This window comes from Zonotrichia albicollis, chromosome 17 (genome assembly GCF_047830755.1).
Source record: "Zonotrichia albicollis isolate bZonAlb1 chromosome 17, bZonAlb1.hap1, whole genome shotgun sequence".
Classification (NCBI taxonomy): domain Eukaryota; kingdom Metazoa; phylum Chordata; class Aves; order Passeriformes; family Passerellidae; genus Zonotrichia; species Zonotrichia albicollis.
This window is the reverse complement of record NC_133835.1, coordinates 7,006,555-7,030,570: the sequence shown is the minus strand read 5'-3', so window position 1 is coordinate 7,030,570 and position 24,016 is coordinate 7,006,555. Positions and strand designations below refer to the sequence as shown.

The 24,016-nt window shown below is 54.1% G+C and overlaps 2 protein-coding genes across 3 annotated transcripts; both read left to right on the top strand.

The window, feature by feature from the left end:
- The first annotated feature begins 2,089 nt into the window (after positions 1 to 2,089).
- CCN5 (cellular communication network factor 5) lies at positions 2,090 to 9,213 on the top strand. Of its 2 annotated transcripts, XM_005490000.4 has the most exons (5): positions 2,090 to 2,268; positions 4,587 to 4,803; positions 5,404 to 5,658; positions 6,220 to 6,413; positions 6,883 to 9,213. In XM_005490000.4, the coding sequence occupies exons 1-5, from the start codon at positions 2,209 to 2,211 to the stop codon at positions 6,904 to 6,906; spliced, it is 750 nt and encodes a 249-aa protein (XP_005490057.2). In that variant the 5' UTR covers positions 2,090 to 2,208; the 3' UTR covers positions 6,907 to 9,213. The 2 variants fall into 2 exon arrangements, with proteins under 2 accessions (XP_005490057.2, XP_074409731.1); XM_074553630.1 differs by lacking the exon at positions 6,883 to 9,213 and having other exon boundaries at positions 6,220 to 6,473.
- A 1,470-nt stretch (positions 9,214 to 10,683) lies between these two features.
- Positions 10,684 to 14,214, top strand: LOC102064994 (P2Y purinoceptor 1-like). The gene has a single exon (XM_026795265.2). It carries the CDS (start codon positions 11,908 to 11,910, stop codon positions 12,958 to 12,960), a length of 1,053 nt encoding a protein of 350 aa, XP_026651066.1. The 5' UTR covers positions 10,684 to 11,907; the 3' UTR covers positions 12,961 to 14,214.
- Positions 14,215 to 24,016: the final 9,802 nt, after the last annotated feature.

Genomic DNA, 24,016 nt, shown 5'->3' with positions numbered 1-24,016 from the left:
CTCTCTGTCACTGCCTGAGCTCTCACAGCTCCCTGGTGATGTCAAACCTGTGGGGGGAAGCAAGGTCCCCTCTTGTTCAGAGCTGAGCAAAGAATAGAGAGAGGAGCTGACCCTGCAGCCAGGACACATCAGGTGACAGGGGTTCCATGTCCAGCTGGCTCCCCTGGGCAGTCCTGAGCCTCAGCCTCCCCCAGGGGTGCCCTGCTGCCCCCTGAGACCTCACACAGAGGTCTGTCAGCTGCTCCATGGGTACCTCATTGTGGAAATGAGAGGTTCTTATTTCTGTTACCAGCACTGATTTTTACCTGGGAAATGAACTCATGGCCACTAATCAGGAATCCCTAATAAACCCAAGGCTGGAATAATCAATTGTGGCAGGGCTGGATCAGTACTTTGGCTCTCCCAAGGCACTCCCAGGATGTTTGCTGAGCTGTGGGAGGGCACCAGCTGTGGGGCAGAAAGTGGAACATGAGAGGTGTCTGCAGCCTCAGGTATCAAACCCTTGGGCTGTGAGCACCTGTCAGTGGGTCTGAACCACCCCTTGCCAGTGAGTTCAGAGCAATGAGCCCTCCTCATGCCTCCCCTGCCACGGGCAGGGCTCCAGAGCAGCTCCATGCCCTCCAGGCACGGCCTGGGTGATGCACAGAGCTGGGGCTCCACCATGCAGAGCACGGGCTCTGGCACTTGCATAGTGACAGCAGCCTTTGGAAGTGTCCTGGTGCTCCCACAAGCTGCCATGACCTCGCTGACAGCCTGGCTGCAGCTCATGAAGCACAGCAGAGATTTGGGGTGGTGATGTGAGAGCTCACCCTGCCCTGCTCCCTGCTGGGCTGTGCCCACCCTGCTCCGTGCCCTGCCTGCCAGGCTCTGGAAAACATGGAGCTGAGGCCAGGATTGCTGCTCAGGTGACTGAGAACCTGTTTCACAAAAGCAAAACAGAGGGAGAAAAGGCCAGAGGGAGAGATGCAGCATCACCCTTGGCTGTGTGGTGTTGGTGTTCTGCTTGGAGCAGCCAGCAGCTCCTGTGTGTTGGCCATCACAGACCTGATATCCAGCAGCAGTTCTCATCATGCCTGAATGAAACAGGCACCAGGATCATCCCCTGGCCAGCACAGGAGCAGCAGTCCTGGCCCCAGAACTCATCCTGCAGGAGCCAGGGAGAGCTGCAGGACATCCTGCATCCTTTGAGCTCTGGGCTCACAAGTTGTCCTCTCATATCTTGTGATAAGGTTTGGGAATGGGAATATGGGCAAGTGGCTCTGTCTAGTGTAGGTCTTGAAGTGCTAAGGTTTGTCTTTCCTAAGAGCCAGCCTCACATCCTCAATCACAGGGGACAAGAGAAAAGCTTGCATGGGGCAGAATGAGAAAGCATTGGGAGGCAATGGCTGAGCACCTGCTTTTCATCCCCAAACTTGGATTTCTAATTCTCACAATTGATTAAGATGATCATAATACTTCAGGGGCTGAATTTGCATTTAACAAGGCTTGAAATCAGCAGGGTCAGACTGCAGCCTTCTCTGCTTCAAGACAATGCAACACGATGTGCATCCAACCACCCCACCCCACCCCACAGCCTCCCCAGTGGCCACAGTCCCTCTCAGGGTGGGGATGATGTGGCAGCACCACCAAAGCAAATCCATTTCCAGCTCCTTTGGGTGACCCCTCTTCCACAGCCTGCCATGCATTAAATACAGGGGTGGATGCACTGTTGCTGCCTGGTCACAGCACTGTCCCACAGCAGCAGCAGGGACAGCCCTACCAACCCCTTCAAATCCCAAGGGGAAGGTGCCAGCTCTGCCTGGCCAGACTTTGATCAGTAGGATGGGGCATGAAGCTTCCCTGCCCGGCAAGGAGAAAGGAGCTGGATTACCCCAGCAGCCTGGTTGCCCAGACTGCTCCCCAGGGACAGCACAGCATCCCTTCCCTTCACTCCTTGTCCCTGTGGACAGCATATTCTCACCTTGAGAAGAGTGGAAATGGCAGCTGGAATGTGGGCTGGAAAGAAAAAAAAAAAAAAAAAGAAAGGAAAAAAAAAGAAAATCTTGAGGCCTGTCCAAACCTACTCATGTTTATATTGGAGCCTGTGAGTGACATCAGAGCAGGGAGAGTATAAACACCAGCAGGACCTACTCTGGGCTTTAAAACCTGCGAACACTGCCTCCAAACTGCCTGGGGGGTGATGTGCTGAAGTGGCACGGGGAGAGCAGCATGACCCTCCAGCTGGAGAAGCAGCTCCTGTTCCTCTCCCTGCTCTGCGTCCTCTCCAAGGTAAGGCACACGGGGCACCGGGGCAGCTTCAGCCGAGGAGCACCCGGAGAGGGCTGCGGGAGGGAAGGGGCGTCACCACCTCTGAGCCCGGCAGCCGGGCTGGGCTGATACAGGGGCAGAGCTGTGCTCGGAGAGGAGTTTGGGATGAAGCAGCGGGCTTCGAGCGTTCCTGGGCCCGAGGCTCGCTGTGAATGCCCGCAGCGCACAGGAATGCCGGCAATGCGCTCCGCGCCCCTGCCGCTCTCCGCGCTCTGTCCCCGGCAGGCAGCGAGCAGCAGCGGGGCGGCAGCGGCTCCTCCAGGCTCCTCCGGGCTCCTCCAGGCTCCTGCAGCCTCCTGCAGGCTCCTCCAGGCTCCTCCATCCCCGCCCAGGCTCCCGAGGCAGGGGCCAAGCCACGAGCACCAGCCCTGGCATTACTCAGCTCTCCCCACTTCTCGGAATGCTCACGCCAAGCCAGTGCCTCCAATGGGATTTTGGGTTGTTGTAGAGGTTTTATTAATTTTATTTTTTTTTCTCTTGGACTCTGTGTGAAAATATTTGCCTGTGCAGAGAACAGGAATGTTGAAAAATGTGGGGCATCTCAGCTCCAAGTTCCAATTGCTGCCTGAATCCCCAGGCAGGGATGTTGTGGCCATGTCATGCCTATTTGACTCTTTTCCCACAGGTCTCTGACAGAAGCCACATTGTCATCTAAAGACAAGTAAATTACAAGGAGCAGGGAGAAATAGATTTATGGCTTGGCTAATCTTTCTAAAGCATTGATTTGTAATAACAACCTCCTGAAAGATGAAAAATGCCCTTGGCAAGCTGTAACAGAGCAGTGATTCCTGCCCCAGGTGCTCATGAGTGCCTGGAGAATCACCAAGGGCCATCATGCTGCCAGCCCAAACCTGGCCACCACAGCTGGTCCCTCAGTCCCTGCCACATTAATAATGCTGCTCACTGGCAGAACTAGGACAAGACCCAGATTACCCCATCCCAATCCATATTTTAACTCCAGTTATTGGCACTGACACTCCTACAGCTCCATGAAAAGCATCTGAACAGCAAATGGGGAACAGATAGAGCGGCATGAGCCACCCTCTCTGTCTGACTCATCATGTCAGACCTGGTGCCCCTGGGAGAAACTGAAAGAAAAAGAAAAGTGGTATCTAAAACCTGCATGGTCTGGCTGAGCCCACTGATCTCCTGGCAGACTCAGCAGTCACACCAGTACCTAGACCAGGGCAGGGATGAATGTTTTGGTTGCAGGTTTGCTGTGCTGCCCTCAGCACATGCATGGTGCTGAGCAGCAGGGTTGCCAGGGGCCTCACAGCACTGTCAGGCCAGCACTGGTGAAGGATTCACTACCAAACTGCAGAGCCAGCTCTCGTGGCTTCAGGCTCTATGTGCAATAGCTCTGTCACATGTGATGTGATGGGAGCCCAAGAGCCTAAAAGAACTGTTGGGGCCAGAGTGGTTGTGCAAGCAGGATGAGCCAAGGGTATAAAATCCACCTGCCCAGGTGAACTCCTGTGAGCACCTCCCTGGCAGACAACTGGCTAAGCAGGCAAAGGACTGCAGTGCACAGCCCTGCCAAAGGGATTACTCAGTCTAGGCACGAGGGAAAACAGCTCCCAGTCCTTGAAATGTGCCTATCTCTGGGCTCCTTGCCCAGTGGGCCAGGCCAGGTGAGGATCTGCAGCCAGGGACAAGCAGAGGATGCAGCTGGACCAGTGAGGAATGCAGTGAGCTCTGCCTGGCTTCAGAGTCCTGCTGCCGATGCAATGTCCTGGTTTTGGCATGAATGAGAGCTCTTGATAGTGTAAGGAGTGAGGTGCTGTGCACTCCCCATGTGAATTCAGTCCCTGCAAAGTCACTTCTCCTGGGCTGGGCACAGCCTGCTGCCTTGGGGGCAGGCATGGGGATGGGCTGCTTTACCTCCCTCCCTTCCTCTCTCCCACAGGGCTGTTTGGGGCTGCTGACCTCACTAAATAACCACCACTGCCTGGTATGTTCACCTTGTAACTCCATTCTCCTGTGTGTTCAGAGCAGTGGCACACTAAAGCCCCCATCTTTCAGAGTGCTGAGCCTCTGAGCATCCTTGATTCTCCATGGTTTTCCATAGGTGCCCTTCAAAGGGGACAGTAGCTTTGTAGCTTTCCAGGATGCTTTAAGATATTCCCATGGATTTGGAGCTCCCCTCCACCAAAAACCTGCCCCCATGGTTGAGACAAAGTTATCTGGCTGTCCCAGTGACAAAGTTACCTGGCTGACCCAAGTGACAAAGCAGCTGCCAGCCCAAAACCACCTGTATGGATTCAGCTTTGCCCCCACAGGTTTGTGCCCAGCTGTGCCGGCGGCCCTGCTACTGTCCCTGGGTGCCACCGCGCTGTCCCCGCGGCTCCCCGCTGGTCCTGGATGGCTGTGGCTGCTGCAAGGTCTGTGCCCGGCGCCTGGGAGAGCCCTGCGACTTCCTGCACGTCTGTGACCAGAGCCAGGGCCTCGTCTGTGACTACAGCTCAGCACCTGCGGGGACAGCAGGCACCTGCAACTGTGAGCACAGGGTGCCCCCTTTCCCCTGGGGTACCGCAGAGTCCAGCCCAGCACACAGCCCTGCTCCAGCCATGGCCTCACATGGCTACAGACACCCCGCAGCACCACCAGGGGAGTGGGTGAGGCTGGGAGAGCAGCTTTCCTGAGGATGGTTCATGCAGCTTGGCCGTGGGGCTGTGCCCCGGCTCTTGTGCTGCTTTCTGTCTGAGAATTCAGGATGGTTTCAGTGACAATGGACATGGGGGTCCCAGGGATGCCAAGGCTGGAGCCTGGGGGTCCTGCAGAGGAATCTCAGAGAAACTTTTCCCAGCCTGGAAATCCTGAAGGCAGGGTCAGAGCCAAAGGGCAGGGGTGTTCTCACAGTTTGTGAGCTGTTACTTTGAAAAAACAGAGTGAGGAGAGAAGGCAGGGAAGGGGAGGAGACTGAGTGATGAACATGCTGCTTCACATCCATGTCTGCCCTGCACATTGCTCGGTCAATTCTGTGGTTCCCCACCTCTGTCCCTTTGTCCAGCCCCACAATTACCCCCAGCAGTGCCCCTGCCATTCCCATCTCTCTGTCCCTCTGTCCCTCACGGGCTCCCCGGCTGTCTCTTGCAGTTGAGGACGATGAGGAGGGCTGCGAGGTGAACGGCCGGCTCTACCGAGACGGGGAGGTTTTCCAGCCCAGCTGCAAGATCCAGTGCCACTGCCTGGACGGGGGCTTCACCTGCATCCCGCTGTGCCAGGAGGATGTGCGGCTGCCCAGCCCCGACTGCCCCTTCCCCCGGCGCGTGGAGATCCCAGGGAAATGCTGCCCCGAGTGGATCTGCGAAGGTGCCCGGGAGCAGCCCCTGCCCCGCGATGCCAGGGCAGGTGAGATGCAGGGCAGCTCCAGGGAGGGAATGTGTGACCGTGTTCACAGGGGTTTTTGGTTGAGGGAAGAGACAAGGATCTGACTCCTCAGAAGGCTTGGTTTATTATTTTATTATATATATATTACATTAAAACTATACTAAAAGAATAGAAGAAAAGATTTCATCACAAGGCTAACTAAGAATAGAATAGCAAAGAATGATAACATTCTGTCTCGGACTCTCTGCCCGAGCCAGCTGGACTGTGATTGGCCATTAATTAGAAACATCCAACATGGGCCAATCACAGATGCACCTGTTGCATTCCACAGCAGCAGATAACCATTGTTTACATTTTGTTCCTGAGGCCTCTCAGCTTCTCAGGAGGAAAAGTCCCAAGGAAATGATTTTTCATAAAACATGTCTGCGACAGGGATGCCCACGGAAATCTCTGGGGATGGCGCCTTCACCCCAGGCTGTGAAACACCAGCAGGGGACACCTCCCAGGCCTCTTTGCCTGCAGCACCACAGCGTGCACAGCAACTGCCTCCAACCCCCCTTTCCCCCGTGTCGTGTCTTGCAGCCCCCGGGGCGGTGTCCCCTCTGCTGCGGTACCCCTGCCCGCCGTGGGGCACGGAGTGGAGCCCCTGCTCGGCCACCTGCGGGCTGGGCTTTGCCAGCCGCGTGTCCAACCAGAACCGCCTGTGCCGGCTGGAGACCCAGCGGCGCCTCTGCTCGGCCGGGCCCTGCCCGGCCCTGCCCGCAGCGCTGCCCGCGGTGAGTGAGCCTGGGGGGCTGCTCCTCCGGGAGACACACGGGTGATGACAAAGGGAAGGGAACGGCCAGCAGCGCTTCTGACCTGTGGGCCCCCATCAGCCCTCCTCAGCCATGAGCTGAGCGTGTCTCAGGACACACGAGCCATCTCCTGAAACAGCTGATGGAGGTGCTGACCACAATGTTGGGGTCTCTGGATGTCTGAATCCAGGAGCACTGTGGATGCCATGCAGGTGAGCTCTGCCCCCATGGCCAGAGATGGATTTGCAGCTCCTGCCTAGCTCCCTGGGCACACACGGGAGGTGCTTCTGCCACCCCTTTAGCCTGGCACATCCCCAGTGCTAATCTGCCTTTCTGGTGTGCAGGTGGTACTTTCTGCCCATTTCTTTCCCCCTGCACTGCCATGCTACATGCAGGGGACACACCACCAGCCCTCCCCATGTCCCCACTGATCTCCATTCTGCCTTTCCAGAGGGCAAGAGGAGGTCGTTTGTAGCTGTGCCCACCCTGGATTCACCCTGGAGCCAACGCCTCATCCTGCAAAGAGTCTGGCACAAACCCATGGCACTGTGGTTATGGTGAAGATGGAGGGTGTTTCCACTGGGAAAACAGAGAGGAAATTATGGACTTTGGCTGCAAAGGAGGCTGGAAACAAGAGAACAAGATCCCTGTGTCACCCATCACCTGCCTCCTCTGCACACCCCACTGCCCCAGGCAGGGGTACTGGGCAGCATTCCGAGTTCCTTAGGCTGAATGAAATGAGAAATGAGGAAATCCTGTTCCAAGCATAAACCACCCAAGAAACCAGGAATTGGTCCTTTCCTGGCCCAGTGAGGCTTCTGAAGAGGTGATGCTGCTTCTCTGCCACATCACGCAGCTCTGCTTTGCAGGGACTTCAGGAGAGACCATCTCCAGCACCTGGAAGCCAAAATCCCTGGAGGGAGCCCTCATGCCCTGGCCCCCCAGGGAGGGAGCGGGTCATCGAGCTCCCTGTGACCCCACAAGTCACTGCCACACCAGGCTGAGCTGCTCAGCCATGCAGGAGCTCAGCCAGCCCACGGTACCCACCCTGCCTTCCCGGGCACGGGCAGGGTCCTGCTGATGGCAGTTCTAACTCACCTTCCCCTCATCCCTCCAGAATAAACACGAGCCTTCCCGCTCTGCCTGGCCTCCTCCTCTGGTGGTTTGGCAGGGCTTCGGCAAGCCAGGAGCTCAGACAGCAGCAGACAGACCCGCCTGCCATCCAAGCACATTCCCCGCGAGCCGGGGCCAAGGGAGAAGCAGGGAAAAGGGAAAACAAATCGCAAAGATGAGTCGGGGCCGTCTCCCGACGGGCTGGAGCTGCTCCAGCCATGCAGGAGTCGGCGCAGGAGAGCTGCTCGGCTGCTCTGGCTGTACTTTGTCCCAGTGAAAAGTGCTTCTGGGTGATGGAAAGTGAAACCCAAATGCCCTCTAACGGCCTCGCACAGATGTGCAGAGGGAACGCGCAGCTGGAAGGAGCCGCGGTTTGGGTGGCGCGTCCAGGTGAGAGATGGACTTCTTAGATGGGTATTTCTGGAACTAAAAATAAAGATGTGCTCATCCAGGAGTGGAGCTTGTGTGTGCAGGGCGAGCCCAGCCCTGCTGTTCAGGGTCAGCTCGGTGGGCGCAGGAAAGTCCTGGCACAGGGTGGGGCAGCTTGGAGGCACCTCAGTTCAGGCTGCTTAGAGTAAGAGAAGGAAAAAGAAAAAAATGTGAATCAAAGCACTGAACACAATATTACAATTTATTACATCCTGTGTTAAATCCTTCACTCTAACCCAGCCATAAGCTCTGCTGATGGCAGAGCCCTGGCTGTAGCAGTGCCCAGGTCTCCAGTGCTGGGATGTGCAGGAGAGCAGGGCAGGGCATGGCACTGCTGCTGTGTCTGCAGCCACAGAACAGCCTCTTAGCTCCCAAAAATCAATGCCCAAACTCCCCTATAGCTCATCCCTCCTGCTGCCAGGCCCACATTTCCTCCATTCCCCTGGGCTGGGATTTCCCCAGCGTGGTGCAGCCCCATCCCCAGCTCACTGTGCTCCTGAGCAGGGCAGGTCTGGGGCTGAAGAGACGAGAGCCTGAATGGCAGGGGGAGCTCCTCTCTCCAGCCCAAGGAAAAGCCTCCCCTGCAGCAGCAGAAATGCAGCAGGCCCAAGGCAGCTCATATATTCCCTCAGGCCCTGCAAGAACTGAAAAGAAAATGAAAGTAAAGGATGCGGTTCAGCCACCTCATGGGGGTAAAAAAAAAAAAAAAAAAAAGAAAGAAAAAAAGAAACCTCACTGCTCTTGCAGTAAAACATTGCCTACAAAGAGAATTATTTACTGCAATCATCTGGTGCTCAGCCTGAATACAAATCATTAATTCTGTTTGATGTGGGGCACATGGTGAACCTCCAGCAGGCAGCAAATTGCAGAACAAACAGCTTGGGTTGGCTTTTTCAGTTCTCTGGTGGCCATGCCAAACAAGTGGTGACCCAAAGCTCATGTAGACTTCAAAACTACCACATTCCTCGACTGACATGGATAAAACACATTGTGGGTTGTGAAAATCCTGATTTTAAGCCAGTTATTGTTCAAGCATGTTGGGACTCAGCCACCAAGGCTAGGTGAGCTGCCAGGGCTGTCACACACTCCCAGATCCTGCCTAGCCACCTCTGGGTGATGGTAAAAATCAGAAGGTCACTTTTTAGGCAGCAACCTGCAATTCTCATCTCAAACAAATGACTCAACACACCTCTGCTATAATTATCTTTTTTTTTCCCTGCAGAATGTCTCTCTGATTCACTAAGCATCTAAATAATGAATTAATGATTCCAAATAAATCAGAGTTATTTTTCCCTATGAATACAGGGAAATCAGCTCTTGCAGTTTGATTGCTAGTCTCACAATATTTCTCTCTAAAGCCCTGCTACCCTGGAAACGTGGTTATTTGAGGCTCTGACGCAGGGTCCTGGCTTTGCCTGCTCGTGTGGGGCAACAGAGGAATCTTCCACCCCATCCACAGGTGATGTGTAAGGATAAAAATCCCCAAACTGAAAGAAAATTCACTCCTATCCTCAAGGCACATCTGCACACAGCCTGGGATGTGCCAACCACACTCCTGAGCCAGCGATGAGCAGCAGAGCACAGCTCATTTCTGTGCAAGCACACGCAGCAGCTGAAGGAAAACTGTCCTGCTGGATGAGTAAACAACATGCATCAGAATTGCTGTTCCAAGCCATTCTCATGACTGATGATTTTTAAATGCATAGAGCTGGGTGAGAGAGGGCTGGATGAGCCCCTTGTTACAGTGAAACATTTTCAGAAACTGAGCACAGGAATGCAGCTCTCAACTGAAAAAAAAAAAAAAAAAAAAAAAAAAAAAGTAGATCAAATGGGTTTTTTATTTTTCCTGGAAACACATGATTCAGGTTGTGTGTTTGCAGGAGCTGTCTTGGCCCTGTGTTCTCATCCTGACATCAGCACTGCTGCTGCCTGCCAGAGCCAGGAGCCAGAGGGGAGCATCCTCATGCAGGATGTTTGGGCAGAGCTGGCAGTAGCACCTGGACTGTGAGAGAAACCATGGGTCAAATGAACATCTAAAACACACAGGAGGCAGGCACAAGGGAAAAGCTCTGTGATTGTGCCTCCAAAGGGTCCAGGGAACAGGAGATGTGGAGGGCATGGGGCTCTCCCCATGGACAGAGCTCCCCATGCCCTGCCCTGCTCCTCTCTTCCCACAGCAGGAGGCACCAACTCCAAGCTTTCATTCTCAAGACAGGGAAAGCTCTGCCCTCATTGCTGAGAACAGCTCATGACCCTACCCATGATCACAGAAGCCCGCCCAGCCAGCTGCTATCTCTGCCTCAGTTTCCCCAAAGTTTGATGCTCTGGGACAAAGGGAACTGTTCCTCTCCTCTTGCTGCCCTTCTACACCTCCATAAAGCTCTGCAAGTGCCACCCCGAGCCCAGGCTGCAGGAGCAGCTGGAGTGCACAGAGGCAAAGGGAGCAGGAGCAGGGCAGGATGGAGTCACTTCCCTGAGGGGTGCAGCCCCAAGGACCCCCCTGCTGCTGTCACTCCAGCTGCACACACCCACCAGAGCATCTGCAAGCCGCAGCAAAGCCGTATCTTCACCACAAGGAAACAGTTCCACACTTCACCTTCTCGGCGGCACACCCATAACGGTGAGATTTTACTGCATCGGCAGGAAATAACACACGTTTCCCACCGCTTATCTGCTCCAGCAAGCGCTTTCTGAAGTCAACAAACACACTGGTACCTTCAACACTCAGCTAACCCCCATCCCTTCTGCCTCTTGGGCCTGCCCACCGTGTCCCCGAGCGTGGTCCAGAGGAGATGCTCCGCCACTCCCGGGGAGGGATGGACGCGGGTCGGGATGGCTGGGCTGGACTCAGCCTCCCTCCTCCTCCTCCTCCTCCCCACTGGCCGGTGAGATACCAGCCTCCTCCCGCCCCTGCCCGGATTCAATTCCCGGAAAGCAAGCGGACGCGGTCTCTCCAGAGCCTAGCCCTTCACCTCAAGTCGTTTCCCCAAGGTCGAAATGGCTTATCAGGGTAAACCTCTCATTGCTTCCCCGTCAGCTTCCGCGCCTGCAGATCCGAGTGACTTCTGGCCCCGTTTATGCTGCAGCAGCGGCTCAGCAATGCGATAGGGGCTGCCCTTCCTCGGGGTCTGCTTTGGGGTCGCTGCTTTTAGTCCTTGGTCCGGTTTCGCATTATCTGGGTGCCTCCTGTGACGGGAAAGGAAGGGCACAGCCCGTCTCACGTCCTCCCTGCACGGGTCTGGAACCGCTGGAAGAAGGAACGGGGAAAGAGTTTTTGTGCTTGGGGAGGAGATGGAAGTAGGCAGCAGGAGCAGCTGTAGGGAGGGGGCAGCTCTTGAGCAGGGCTCACTCTGCCTGTGCTGGGGCAGCCAGCCCGGTGCATCTCTGCCTGCTGGCACTGCCCGCGGCACCGGCGATGGCAGCAGGAGCCCCATGGAACACTTCCAGTGCCCTCCCGGTATTTGTGAGCCTCGCAGCCAGGAGACAGGCTGTCAGGAATGGCAGGGAGAGCGGCTCATGGGGTGCGAGCTTCCATCCCCCGGTGTGGATAACTGGGAGGTTTCTCCTGATCGCGAGTGGGACAGAACAGGAACAGGCTGAAAGCTTTGGCTCTCCTCCTCAGGCATCCCTGTGCCTCCTCCCTTCCTCCTGATCCCTGCAGGCACCCCAAACGAGCCGGGGGTGACCCCGGCTCGGAGCGGGCTGGGGGAGGCGCCGGGGGAGTGGCGGAAGCCGCTCGGCCGAGGCTGCTCTCGGCACATCCTCCCCGTGTCCCGGGGAAAGTCCAGCGCCCTGAAGCCCCGGGCCGGGCTCAGCCGGAGCCGAGAGGCGAGGGGAGCAGCAGCCTGTGCCGGAGGACACGGAGCTGCCGCGGCACCGGTGCCCCCGAGCTCTGCCACCCTCTGCCACCCAGGCACGGCTAGCACAGTCCCCGATGGCCGCGGACGCTCTCTCCACGTGGCCCGGCAATGGCACTCGGGCTCTTTGCCCCGTGGATTCCGCCTTCGCCCAGCGCTTCCTGCCAGCCGTGTACCTGACCGTGATCCCTCTGGGGCTGCTGGGCAACGGGCTGGGGCTGTGGCACCTGTGCACGGGGCCCCGCGATGGTGCCCGCCAGCCCCTGAGCCTGCTGGTGGGCAACCTGGGGCTGGCCGACCTGCTCTATGTCAGCACCCTGCCCTTCCTCGTCAGCTACTACCGCCAGGGCAGAGTGTGGATCTTCGGGCAGCCCTGGTGCCGCATCACCCGCAGCCTCTTCCATGTCAACCTCTACGCCAGCATCGGCTTCCTCACCTGCATCAGCATCCACCGCTACCTGGGCATCGTGCACCCGCTGAAGGTGCGGGGCAGGTGCCGGGGTGCCGCCTCCTCCGTGTGGCTCAGCGTGGCTGTGTGGCTCTGGGTCATCGCACAGATAGCTCCCGACCTCGCCTTCAGCAAAGCAGACGGCAACAGGACGGAGTGCCACGACACGACGGGACAGGAGCACCTGCACGTTTACTTGCCCTACACCTTTGCTGTCACCGTGACGGGCTTTGTCATCCCGTTCCTCATCATCATCGGCTGCTACTGCCACGTGGTGTTCGTGCTCTGCAGGAATGACAGCGTGGACGCCAGCCTCAGAAGGAGAAGCATCGGGCTGGTGATCCTCGTCATGGTTCTCTTTTCCATCTGCTTCCTCCCCTATCACATCTTCAGAAACCTCAACCTGTTTTTTCGCTGGCGGCCACCAGGGTCCTGCACACAGGCTTCAAAGGATGTCTATGTTTCCTACCAGGTGACTCGGGGCCTGGCCAGCCTCAACAGTGCCCTCAACCCCTTGCTCTATGTGATCACCAGCAAAGACTGGAGGTCACGAGTGAGAAGCATCAGCCAAAGTGCCAGACAGTGTCTGAGGCCACCCTTCCGGAGCAAAACCTCTGGCCAGGCAGCTGAGGAGAAGAGGAACGACATTCTTTGTAAGGGGGAGGCTTCTAACGAGCTCTGAGGTACCTGACACCCCCCTGCTTCTGCCACATCAGCTTGTGCTTGGCACCTCCCTGGGGGCAGCCCCCACCTGCTTTGCAGAGATGGTGACAGCAGCATCATGGGCTCTGTGCACACAAGGGACAGGCAGGACTGTGATCTGAGAGAAAACTGGGACCAGATTTCAGAAGCAAAACTACTCAGCCCGACTATTTTGGCTATGGAAAGAGATGATCACATTTACTCCAGTCCACAGTGTTTCCCTCCAGCCCCTGCTGCAGCAGGCTGAGCTGGTTAACATCCCCTTGCTTCCCTGCTCCTGTGTGACTGAGGGATGGAGGGAGTGACACCTTGTCCCTCCACTGCATCCTCCCTCCTCTACTGTACATGGGTTTGAGACAGCATTCCCTCTTTAGCCTAAGGAGAGGTCCTGCATTGCAGAGCAGCTGAGAGGGGAAATTTTTGCAGTGGAGGAAGAGCTTTGGAAATAGAAATATTCATTTAAAAATCAGGTTTTAAGTACATTACCAAGCTGTGCCAGTTCCTGGGTGATTGAGCTGTTTCAGGATCTGTGAGATCCTCTACTGCCCACCTCCTTCGCAGAAGAAAAAGACATTTTTGGCATCACTTCCTCTCTTTTGGAAGAGCACATAGCAGAACTAACAAATGGGCATTTTTAAGTTTTTGGAGGCTATTGATTGGGGTTTTATTTTGGAAGGTGAATGACTGCAGTAGCCTGAACTCCTGCTTTAAGCAGGAAAATGCCAAGGTAGAGTTTGCAAATCTTCAGGTGGGTGCTTGCATCTTGCATCCAGCCTTGAGATGGCATTAGATATGACTTGTAAAAATTGGATGTGCAAATAAAAAGAGAAGTAGCCCTGGCATGAAGGCTTGTGAAGGCAGGATGTGATGGTGAGATTTATCATCACCAGGGGTGACAGATCTCTGCTGTTAAAGTTAGCAGAGGCTCCCAAGCAGTATTTTCATTTTTATCTCGGTGTTACCCACTATGGCCAGCTCAAACACTTTGATTCAATAATGTGATTTGCAGCAGCAGCAGCTTTTGGAGGCCAGCTGAAGGAAGTGGACTGTGAGTTAAAATGAGCCCTTTCTGGGAAAGCACTGGCCCAGGGACGGATGTTGTGCTCTTTTCCTGACATTTATCTCTGTCAGCTGCTCCTACATAGACCCACCTTAGCTGGGCAGAGGAGGGAGCACAGCTGGCTTTCAGTGCAGTTAATATGTCTGCAGTGCAAATAAACACCTCATGCTTTCACTTGTGAGTAGTCTGCCTTCTTTTAAAGCTTTATGGGGGCCTGGGAGCCAGCTGGCCTGCGGGCTGGAGCAGGGGCCTGCCTGCTCAGGGAGTGGTGATGATCTTCCCAGTGCTCTGCAGACAGAAAACTGCTGGGAGGCTGCAGGCAGCCAGTGGGGAGTGATCTGTGACAGGCACGCACTGAGGAGTCAGTTCAGCACCACTCACGGGTCCAGCAGAGCCTGAAATGTCTAGCTCCCACCTCATCCAGAGGAAAACCAAAAATAAAGCATAAATTCACCAACGAGATCTTCTCTCTCTGTAGCAGGAAGATTGAGACATTAGGATCAGACCTAGTCCCTGCTCCTTGCACATGTGCTCCAGATCTGGGCTTCTCCAGAGCTCTGAACTCTTCTCCTTTCCTCAAAAAACACCCACGCCTCTGAAAGCTGTCCAGCTCTTCCATCTTCACACATGGATCCTGTCTAAGATGCTACAGTTCCCCCCTCAAAACCTCCCAGGGCTCTTTATCCCTGGAACCAGAGGGTGGGATTGTGCCTGGACCAACCAGGGCAGCACCCAGCCTGTCCCAGGTGCCACCTGTGGCCTGGGAAGAACTTTTGGGACTGGGTAAACAGGCAAGGAAGGCAGAGAGCAATCATAATTGTTCTTTCCCTTCTCCCAACATTATGCCAGACATTGGCAGGGCCACCCACAAGCATTTTCTGCTGGCAGGAAGGGGCCGGTGACACTGGAGAAGCTGTGCCATGGTTACCTCCTGAATCATCACCCCTTTTGGGCTCCTGCCTTATGGCCAGCTGAACATTCCCCTTTCCCTCCCTTGGCTATCTGTTGCCAGACTCTGAAGATGTCTAAAAGCAAGTGAGAGGAATCCCACCTGCACTCTCTGCTCTTCCCACAGCCTCTCTGCTGCAGCAGCATGGAGCAATGGTCTTCTCTGCAAAATCAAGCTGAAAGCAGATTTTTAACTCCTTTTTCAAGATTAGACCCAACCAATAAATCAAACATGGTGGGAATTCTCTTCCTGACACTAATGGGATCAGGATCAAGCCTGGAAATTTGGCAGCATTTCTTGCTTCATTAAATAAACCGCTCTTGGCTGAGGATATGTTGCAAACGCAGTCAAGGTTTGTTATGTTACTGAGAACTTTTGAGCTGACAGCCCAGGGAAGCCAGTCAGGCAGAAATATCAGGCACACATACAGATGCACAGATGTACAACCACTTTTTTCCACAAAAATGCAGAACTGGTTTGGTTTTTTGGCATGCAAAACACTCTACAAGAAGGAAATATTGCTATCAGCAACATCTAAATGCAGAGAACTCAACTCTGATTAATTCTTTATTTCATTTTGCACACATTAGATAAAATCAGGCTCTGACTCAGTTCAGGGGTTTTGATATGGCCAGTGGAGCCCTGATTGCTGAACAAGTGTGGGTTGGCTGCCCTGTGCTGAGGATGTGGGCTCGTGCCTTTGTGTCAGAGACTTCACAGCCCGGGAGAGGGGAGCTGCTGCACACAGGGCTGGGGGTGCTGGGGACATTTCTGGGGCACTGGCATGGTGCAGGGGCCCCTGTTGGACAAACAGGCCATGGCCATAACATGAGAACCCTCAGCCCAGAGCATGTGTGAAGCTGGAGGAGAAGCAGCCAGAGCAGGAGGCTCCCACAGGATTTGGGTCCCCATTGCTGCAGGCACCCAACAGTAGGACTTTGGTGGAGCATCTTTTACAGCGTGGTGGGAGGCTGCATTGTGCACACAAAAAGGGGATGAGTCACTCAGGTCACTGATGAAAGGTCACAGCATTCTCAGATTCTGTGAGAGCCATTTATTTCTTCAGCAAAACAATTTCATTGCTGAAGTACCTTTGGCTGCAGTGACAACAGACCTGACAGGTTATCTTATTTACCAAGGGTATCGATCAGACTGGGAAGGAATAGTAGATGCAATTATCCAGGTGAGCTCGGAAAAATAGTAAATATACCTGCCACTGGGGTGCAGTTGGTGAATATTTTAATAAAAGAGAAAAAGCTGAGTCTTTGTCTACACTACACAGAGTGCTCTGGCATCCGAGGGACCAACAGCTTGTGCAGAAGAGAGCAAATCACAGAAATAGAACAACACTTAGCGTGCCTGCGTGAAGCCATCAGTCCAGTGCCCCTCCTGCGGTGCCTGCAGTTATAAATAGGTGATGGATGCCGTGCTGCGCGGACCGGGGCGGCGGGAGGGCAGGAGCCCTCGGCGGCTCCGGCCCCGCTCGCATTTGTATGTGCGCTGCACAGCGACTGCGGTGCACCCTGCGGGCACCGAGCTGTCCTCGAGGACTCGCCCAGCCCACGTTTAAAAGAGTTGTGGCATTTTTTACGCCGTTCCTTTAAATATCCCCCGCAGCAAGAGCTCCTTGCCCCGGATCGCTGCTCGAGGCAGGCGCCAGCACAGGAGCGGGGCAGTGAGAAAGCCCCGGGAGATGCTCGGTGCACCACGACCTGTGCTGCCTCCTCAGCACCCTGGGAGGAAGCTATCATTTGAATTTTGCCCAACACCTCCGTTCTGTCATGAGCAGGAGACGCTCAGATCCGATCTGGCTCCCTGAAGAGCCCTTCGTGCCAACGCACAGCCCAGCCAGCGTGAAATTCTTCTGCTTGTTTGGGCTTATGGGCAAAAAGTTTACCCTAAGGAGCATCAGAGAGCTCCCAGGCTTTCCAAAGGCACCGCAGCTCCTCCTTGGAGAGGCTGCTTCCGTGCTGTGCTCAGGACATCCAAGGACAGGAGACAGATTAACCCTGTCCTGGCTGCTTTGCTCAGATGTGGAGGTGCAGGGGCGCACATCTGTGCCCAGTAGAGGTGGGGAGAGCACCCACCACAGATCTCAGTCTGCTCCTACCAGCACAGCCCATCCTGCAGAACTCCTGTGTGTCCAGTTCAGGCAGTGGGGGACAGTCCCATGGCAATGGGGAGCTGCTGGCACGGAGGAGAGCTCAGGGGCAGTTCACTGGTGGGGGTGCCAAGAGCCAGGAATTCTCACTGAATGAAGTGTTACTTGCTTGGGAGGCACAAACCCCTCTTTGAAAGTGTGTAGTGCTGGCCACACAGTGCCATGCTGAGAGCCCAGAGGAGATGGGGTGCAGTTCCTTTGGGATGCAGCTTATCCATGAGCCTGGGGCTATCCAAGACCCCAGCAGGTCTGCACTACCCATCATGAGATGCTGCAGCTTCCTCAGGACTGTTGGAGGAAAGAATCTTTCTGCGTGCAAAGCTGAAACAACAGATCCATGCCTGTAGCCACTATCCCACTGCTCTGAGCTGGGATGTGGGAAAAGCTCTGGCAGGGTGCCCCAGGGCAGACACCATCAGCACAAGGGCCACAGTGAGGCAAAGGGGCTTCATGAGCTGAAACTTTATTTTCCTTTCCAGTGGGGCTTGTAGAAGCAGAGAGTGGCTCATGGACAAAGCAGCAGATTCAGCTGGGAGTAAGGACACATCCTCTCCCAAAGGCATAGCACAGGATGAGTGGTGGACTTGCAGCCACTCCTGCCAATCCCAGACTGGGGAAGGTTCTCATTGCCTCCATGAAGGGGGCTGCTCACACGTGGTTCTCAAGCCAGAAACCCCCAAATGGCCATCCTTGAGCCTGTGTGGAGATGCCCAAGGGATACCCAGAGCATCACCTCCTGTCATTGCCTCAGCTCCTGCCTCAAGAGACACACAAAAGTCAGTTAAATGTTTCAGATCACAGAAAGCTTCTGGTTTATTTCTCCATTTACCTCAGGTGGTTTGTCTGCCTCCAAAAAAGCCTATTGTTAATTTAATTCCCTCTGACACATTCATGGCAAATCTGGTGTCCCAGTGCCTGGAACAGCTGGGATTCCTGTGCCATGGTTTGCTGTGTCCCAGAGACACCACACAGCCCCTGGGCAAGGCTGGAAAGGAAGGGCCGGGGCTGGAGCAGGAGACAAGCAGCTGGGCCAAGCAAACACAGGGATGTTTTTGCATTTGCAATGCAGAGAGGATCTGTCTTATCTCCCCAGTTAGTCCTTCCAGAGAAAAGCCTGGAGAGAAATAGCTGGAAACTCTTTGTATATAAACAAGACTTAGTAAAATCTGCAGTTTTAAGGTGGAGGAAGAAATACATCCCTAAAACGGTGCTTACACTGCAAGAGAAAAGATATTTCATTTTGTTCTGCTCATTCCCCACTGGGAACCTGCTGTGCTGTCAGGCATAGGCAGCAGGAACACTTTCACAGGGCATTTACAGCTCCCTTGGCTGGGAAATCGCTTGTGGCCCCAAACCCAGAGCTGTTCTGGCCACTGGAGGGTGGGACCAGCCATGGAGCATCGCTAGCAGGGGAAGAAAAATGAATCTGGGAGGAATCAAACCCTGCACTGAAATAAGGCAGTGCCTGGCTGGGAAGGTCAATCAGCCTCTCAGCACCGGTTCTTCAGAGAAAAACAGGAAAGGACATCTTGAGTTTTACTAATAAATGCACTTTTCTCCGGTTGAAGTCGTGGGGCAGCAGGTTATTTTTAGTATCGAAAGGAGCCATTTGCTGTAAACTGTCTGCCCGGGAAGCGGAGCCCAGGGGGCCGCAGACGGGACTGCGGCAGCGCCCCGGCCCCTCACGGCCCCGCAGGCCCCGGTCCCCCACGGCTCCGGCCCCACACGGCCCCGCACAGCCCCGGCCCCACACGGCCCCACACGGCCCCGCACGGCCCCGCACAGCCCCGCATGGCCCCGCACAGCCCCGCACTGCCCCTGCCCCCCACAGCCCCGGCCCCACACGACCCCGCATGGCCCCACACCGGCCCCACACGGCCCCGGCCGGCCCGGAGCGGGGCTCAGCTCCCCCGCAGGACCCATCCACTGAGGCAGAGTGGAAATTTTCCAGAGCAGAAATCCATTTTGATTTAGGTGATATGTACGTCTTTGAGTTAAGTCTGTAGCTTGCTGTTTAGTCTGAATGCCTGTTCTCTTGAAGGGCCTGTGCTTGGAGAGGCTGCTTCAGCCGAAGGAAAGAGATAAGGGAGAAGCAGACAAAGCAGAGCAACCAGACCCAAGAGTTCTTTCTGATGAAGAAGAATTAGAGGGAAGTGCCAAGCAAAATCAGTGAAATAAATATGTATGAACTTATTGTGAAATTGAATGCGTATGTATTTGCGAGGGAGATAAAAAGGGATCTAGAGTTCCCAGAGGTACGCATGTCATTTTAGGGGAACGATTCCCACATGCATCCAGCTCTGTAATAAACATCCTGGCTTTACAACTTTCACAAAAGTTTTGTTTCCCTCCTCAAATCACCACCTCCGACCCTGCCTGAAGCACCAGCCCTGGTGGGGAAGGGCAGTGCCATGGGGTGAGGAGAACCTGCTGAGCACACCCAGCATGTGCACAGAGACCCCTGCACTGAGGGCACCCAGCATGGCAGAGCCCATCTGTTGGGGAAGATGAAACAGGAAAACCTTATAAATATGATTGTCTGGCAAAAGATTTTGAGAATATAGAAACTATAAGCAAGATTGAAATGAAAGCAAGCTTTGAGATACCTTAGTTATTTAACAACTGGAAAATAATGGCATGGCCAGCTGAAGGTAATTCCCTTTTGATGAGACAATTCCCTGTTTGCAGACAGGTCCAAGGGTCAGAGCAGACCCTACAGCTTGGCAGGAGTACAAAGAGAAGTTTTTAGGGTTTAAAATGTAACAGTATGGTAATGTAATGATTCTTATAGGCTGTATGTAAATGCTAAAGGATTTGTATCTTGTATTAGATTGGTTAGTGAGAATTAGAATACTCAACACAGAAGAAGATTTATTGTATTGGAACAGGAACTTCTCTCTCTTACTCTTACTCCCTTATGCTCTTACCCTTTTACTCTCTCACCCTCTCATCCTCTCTCCCCCTCTCCTCTCTCGGGCCTGCTCTGAGCTGTGTTTGGCAGCTCCCAGCAGGGCCCTGCCCCCAGGCCCTTTGCAATAAACCCCAGGTTCCAGCCCTGGCTGCAGAGATCTCTCATCTCCGTCCATCCCCACCGTCCTACCCCCTGACGCTCCTACACCCATCCCTCCCCCTGGGGTGTCCCCCAGGATCCCTGCAGCTGTCCAGGACCTTTCCAATCCCTGCAGAGCCATGCTACCATGCCTCCTAGGACAGGGGCAAAGCTGTCAGCGGGGAACCCTCCAGAAGAGCCTCACATATTTGTAATTCCTTCCCAGAGCCTTTGTCCCCCCCAGGCCTGACCTTGCTGGCAGTGCCACAGGCTGTGATGCAGGGCAGTCATTTATAGCACCGTGATGCTGCTGGGAGCAGAGGCATGCCCAGGCTCCAGCCCTGCTCTCCCTGGGGCCGTGTTCCTACACTGAGGTTGTGCTGGGGGCCACAGCAGCTCAGTTCCAGACTCACCTCACCCAGAAGCAGGACCCTTCTCCAGACACACTCCCAAAGCCTCTCTCCTTCATCCCAGGGATCCAGGGTCTCCTGGCAGTAACCAATCCACGCTGGCACCAGCAGCAGCAACACAGACTCTCCCAGCCCCAAAACCCAATCCTGATTGACCAACAGCTTTGATTTAACAGCTCTCAGCAAATATTTCCACAGATTTTTATGTAGAGGCATTATGATTTTATCTTATTATTTTATAATTAAAGCCAAGATCCTCAAACAAAATAAATGAACTGAACTAAAGCGTCCAAGATCAAGAAGTTGCTAAAGCAGAGCAGCACCTTTCCCGTTTGGTTGTGGTCCAGGCACTTTATGGCAGGTACTTTGTGCCTGGCTGATGTTCAACTGACAGCTTTCCAAGCATATAAAAAACTTATTAGGCTGAAAATAGAGTTTGTGATCATCCACTCTCAAGAGTGCTGTCAGCATTTCCAGCCCAGGTCGGCTTTGTGTACAAGCACTGGCAGATCAGGCTGCTGGGGGGAGCGGGGTGGGAAGATGGGGCTGTGTGTCCCCTCACAGAACCCATTTTGGGTAGGAAAGGTAGTTGGGAAAGGCTTTCTAATGAGTTCTGGGCTATTAGGAGGTGGCATGATGAGCTTTAGCCCGGCTGGTACTGGGTAAGGTGGTTGAAGACAGTCACAGGTGGAACTGTGTCCAGCTGCTCTGGGGTTGGAAACCTGGAAGTCACTTCCATGAGAGAGCACGTGGAGGCAATCTGCATTTACAACCAGTTTACATCCAATGCTTCATTGGTTCCCTTGCTGAGCTTCCACATCACAATGCAGAGCAAAGTGCCTGCAGCCATCCAAGCTCCAAAGAGCCCCGGAAGGAGGCAGCAGGAATTCTCAGAGCCCTGGGAAAGCTGTGAGCTTCCTGAACGTGCAGTAACTCTGGGCATGGCCAAAGGACAGCTCCAAGGCAGCTCCAGCATGCAGGAGGATGTTTTACAGGATGATTTGTGGAGTCATGGGACAGAAGCAAACGCTCCATCCAGCCTGGATGCAGTCAGGGGTGCTGTGTCTGCAGAGGAAGGCATTGCCATGGCCCTGCATGCAGACAGGAGGGATCTCTCCTTGTGCCCAGCTCATGGTGCTCCCTGGCTAGGGGCAGCCCAGCAGAGCCTGGAGTCTGCTGTGGCTTAAGGACATCACCTGGGCACCTGCAGCTGGTTGTTATCCATACCCTGACACCTAATACTTTCAGGAAATTAACTAATCCATTGCTTTAGAAATACCTTGTGGCTTTGCCAGGCTATCTATAATCTAAGTATAAATGGCATTAAAGCTAGAATAGCTGATGCTTTTACTAAAGCAAACAAAACCATCAATTTGGTGTGTTTAAAAATAACCAAAAGAAGCAGAGTACATCAGGATGCTCCCCAAGCCCTCAGAGAGCTGGAGCACCCTGCAGGTGAAACCAGGGAAGGGGCTGACACCTGGTGGGATTTGGGATTGACTCAAGCAGACCCACACAACTGGTCCCTGTTTAGTGCTTTTCATCTGAGACTGCTAAGCAGCTTTGCTTATTTCAATCCATTAGAACTAGAAAAGCTTTTTAATAAACTCCCTGCCAGCCTGGAATTAGTAGATGTGGGCCAATTAGACACATTAATTAGGCACTGGTTTAAACACAGATGAGGTTTGACTTTGTTTACCAGCCTCAGAGGAAGCAGCTTCTCAAAGTTCACCTCCAAATGATTGGGAAAAAGGCACATTCCCTCCCAGTCACAAGCACCTCCCCACACAAACACTGCACTTGGACTTAGGCTTTATTTTCAGAGCTCCTGCTTTTTCTTTGCCTCCCCATGCAATAAAAATCAGACATTTAATCTCATAATGCAACTTCTCACTGAAAATCAATGATAAAGTACATTATCTTGCCTGCCCTGAACCCACGGCTCCAGCCTGACCTTCCTCAAGCAGGGTGAAGTCCAGGGAAACACAAAGGATGAACTTATGGTTTCCCAGCAGGAAAGTGTGAAACTTTCCTGTGTCTCAGGAGAACAGGACAGGATGGCCCTCCTCAACAGCCATCTGACACAGTTTGGTGTCACCCATCCCTGTGATCACTGCAGGCAGGAAAATGCAGTGTGTGAGCAGTGAGAGGCAGAGCAGGCTGAATCCAGCCTGAATTTTGAAGCCTCCAGTCCCAATCCAAACACAGCCCTGGCTTGTTACTGGGGGGTTCTCATTAGGAGATGGATCCTGCTATTCTTTTTCCTGTAGAGCAGCATTTATTCTACACCTCTGACCTGCAAAAGGTCAAAGCAAGCCCCAAAAGGGGAAATCAATGACATCCCAATCTCTGTAACTCCCAGGGCAGCAGGGAAAGGCCATGCTGAGGGAAGTTCCCAGACCCTGCAAGGTAAAGATTTCTTCTGGGATCAGGAGAAGACCTTGAATCTAGCCAAGGTCAGCCCACCACAAGCCACAGAGAGGACAGGGCTAGCAGAAGGGAGCCCTGAGAGCTGCTCATGCTGTGTCAGCAGAGATGCTCCTCCTGTCCCCAGTGTCCCCAGCCCCAGAGAGGGGAAATGCCACCCACAGACCCCTCTCTGTGTAGGCAGCACTTGGGGAAAGCCATGCTGTATCATCTCTGCCCAAGCATTGCTGGCTCTCATCACAAACACAGGTTTGGAAACAAACTCTGCAAGATTTAGTTGATGATCAACTGAGATTGATGCTGCTGCTAAAGAAACTGGGCAAGCACCTTGTGCCTATTGTCACCCACTGGTGGAGAGCATCTCCCAGGGTTTTCCTGGCTGTAACCAACAATGGCATGTTGGCCCAACATCTGCACAGAGCAGCTGCCTTTCAATAACAGGCTACAGCATCAAATACCACCCAGGGACCCCAGAATTTTATCTGCAAGGCACTGCAGGCTCCAGAACCCCTCCTAAAAGATGTGTGACAGGCACCCAGACATGCAGTCATCATAAGATCTCCTTCCTCTGCAACAGAAGCTCAGTCAGCAGCTCTGGCTCCTGTCTCCAAGGTTGGAAGTCATTGCTGACCAGTGGAAAAAATTACCAGCACCAGGTAAAGGGCATCTTCATGAGCAGGAGGCCCACACATGCCCGGGGCTGGAGGTTTGACAGCATCCCAGGCCCTGTTAGCAGGGCTGAGAACACAAAGCAGACACATTCCTCCAGCAGAGGCTCTGCCCCATGATTTAGGAGCCTGCAAGCCCTGAGATGTTGAGCAGCACCCAATAGCTTTGCTGCTCCTGATAGATGCTGGAGTCTATTTTTTCTCCAATAACAACTTTCACTAATGGTGCTGGCACAGAGGCTCAGCAAGGAGGAGGGAAGTGGCAAGTGGCCAGGGTGAAAAAGAGTTCACAATTACAGTAGGAAAGGCCAC